Raw genomic sequence first — 1636 nt, 5'->3', positions numbered from 1 at the left:
CCACCACACCACCAGCTACTTCATCCAGACTATGGCGTATGCTGACCTCCTGGTGGGTGTGAGCTGTCTGGTGCCTTCTTTGTCTCTGCTGCACTATCCTATTGTTTTAAGTGAGTCCTTGGTTTGCCAAATCTTTGGTTATGTGGTATCAGTGCTGAAGCGCGTCTCCATGGCCTCTTTGGCATGCATTAGTATTGACAGATACATTGCCATCACGAAGCCGCTGACCTACAACACGCTGGTTACCCCATGGAGACTTCGAATCTGCATACTGTTCATTTGGCTGTACTCCTGCCTGGTTTTCTTACCCTCCTTTCACTGGGGAAAGCCTGGATATCACGGGGATGTGTTTCAGTGGTGTGCCAATTCCTGGAACACCGATCCCTATTTTACCCTCTTCATTGTGGTGATGCTCTATGCCCCGGCTGCTTTCATCGTCTGCTTCACTTACTTCAACATCTTCCGCATCTGCCAGCAGCACACCAAGGAGATCAACGAGAGGCGAGTGCGCTTCAGCTCTCAGGATGGGGAGGCTGGGGAGGCACAGCCCTGCCCGGACAAGCGCTATGCCATGGTTCTTTTCCGCATCACCAGTGTCTTCTACATCCTCTGGTTGCCCTACATAATCTATTTTCTGCTGGAGAGCTCCAATGTCTATAGTAACCGCATTGCATCCTTCTTGACCACTTGGCTTGCCATTAGCAACAGTTTCTGCAACTGTGTCATTTACAGTCTCTCCAACAGTGTCTTTCAGAAGGGGCTTAAGCGTCTCTCAGGGGCTATTTGTGCCTCTTGCGCCAGACAGAGGGTAGCTAAGGACTCCTCTACCTCTAGGAGCAAAAGATCTTCCAATGGATGTCATGTCTAAGACGCCTATCAGCTGGACTGGGAAGTGCAGGGACAATTCCATAAATTGCAAAACAAGTTAAATATGATTTTAAGATGTCCAGAATTGCAAAAAGGTTTCTGAGAAATGCTGCTGACATGGAAGAATCAGGAGCACATATCATTGTGATTTCACTTTAAAAAATTATTGCTGTGGAGGAGGCTGTGGAGTTTCACCTCCATATTAATTTTTAAGAATAAAGCTGTATCTTGACACTTACCTCTCCAGCTGGTGTGACTGAATGGAGTGGGTGTCTGAGAGCTTCGACAAAATGTAGTCTTTCTTACAGCTTTACTAGGTTCTTTCGAGATTCGTGCTTCACATGTAAATGATAGATCTGAAGTGGAAATGTCACAGTATATGGTATATTACAGGGATTTTTTTAATATATGCCAAAGTATATTGACACAATGTTCCAGCATCATAACAGAAGGGGCCAAACAATTTGTTTTTCAGTGCTACCTAGACAGGACTTCTAGAACAGTAGTGAACAATGTGAACATTTTAGTGTGAACTTGAAGTCTTATTGAGCCATGAGTGCAGCGATGTGGTCTGAACAGTCGTACGCTTAGGAGGACTGATCTGGCTTCCATGCCCTGTTTCTCTGGTAGGACGCATGTATGTATGCGATCAGAGTACGGCATCTGCACTTTACTGTTTGTTGTGAAGTAAAAAGAAAAACTTGGATCGGACCAAATTTAGCAGTTAAATAAAATGTGTTTTGATAAGCTAAGAGAAAATACATGTCGC

General features: G+C 44.9%; 1 protein-coding gene across 1 annotated transcript in view; it reads left to right on the top strand.

The window, feature by feature from the left end:
• Nucleotides 1-1235, top strand: part of GPR21 (G protein-coupled receptor 21) — a 1790-nt gene extending 555 nt beyond the window's left edge. Inside the window, exon 2 of the mRNA XM_009584630.1 lies at nt 2-1235. Coding sequence (XP_009582925.1) covers nt 2-868 — 867 coding nt within the window. The 3' untranslated portion in view covers nt 869-1235. The remainder of the gene's footprint in view (nt 1) is intronic.
• Nucleotides 1236-1636: the final 401 nt, after the last annotated feature.

Source organism: Fulmarus glacialis, unplaced genomic scaffold (genome assembly GCF_000690835.1).
Source record: "Fulmarus glacialis isolate BGI_N327 unplaced genomic scaffold, ASM69083v1 scaffold14208, whole genome shotgun sequence".
NCBI lineage: Eukaryota > Metazoa > Chordata > Aves > Procellariiformes > Procellariidae > Fulmarus > Fulmarus glacialis.
This window is presented reverse-complemented; position numbering and strand designations above follow the sequence as displayed.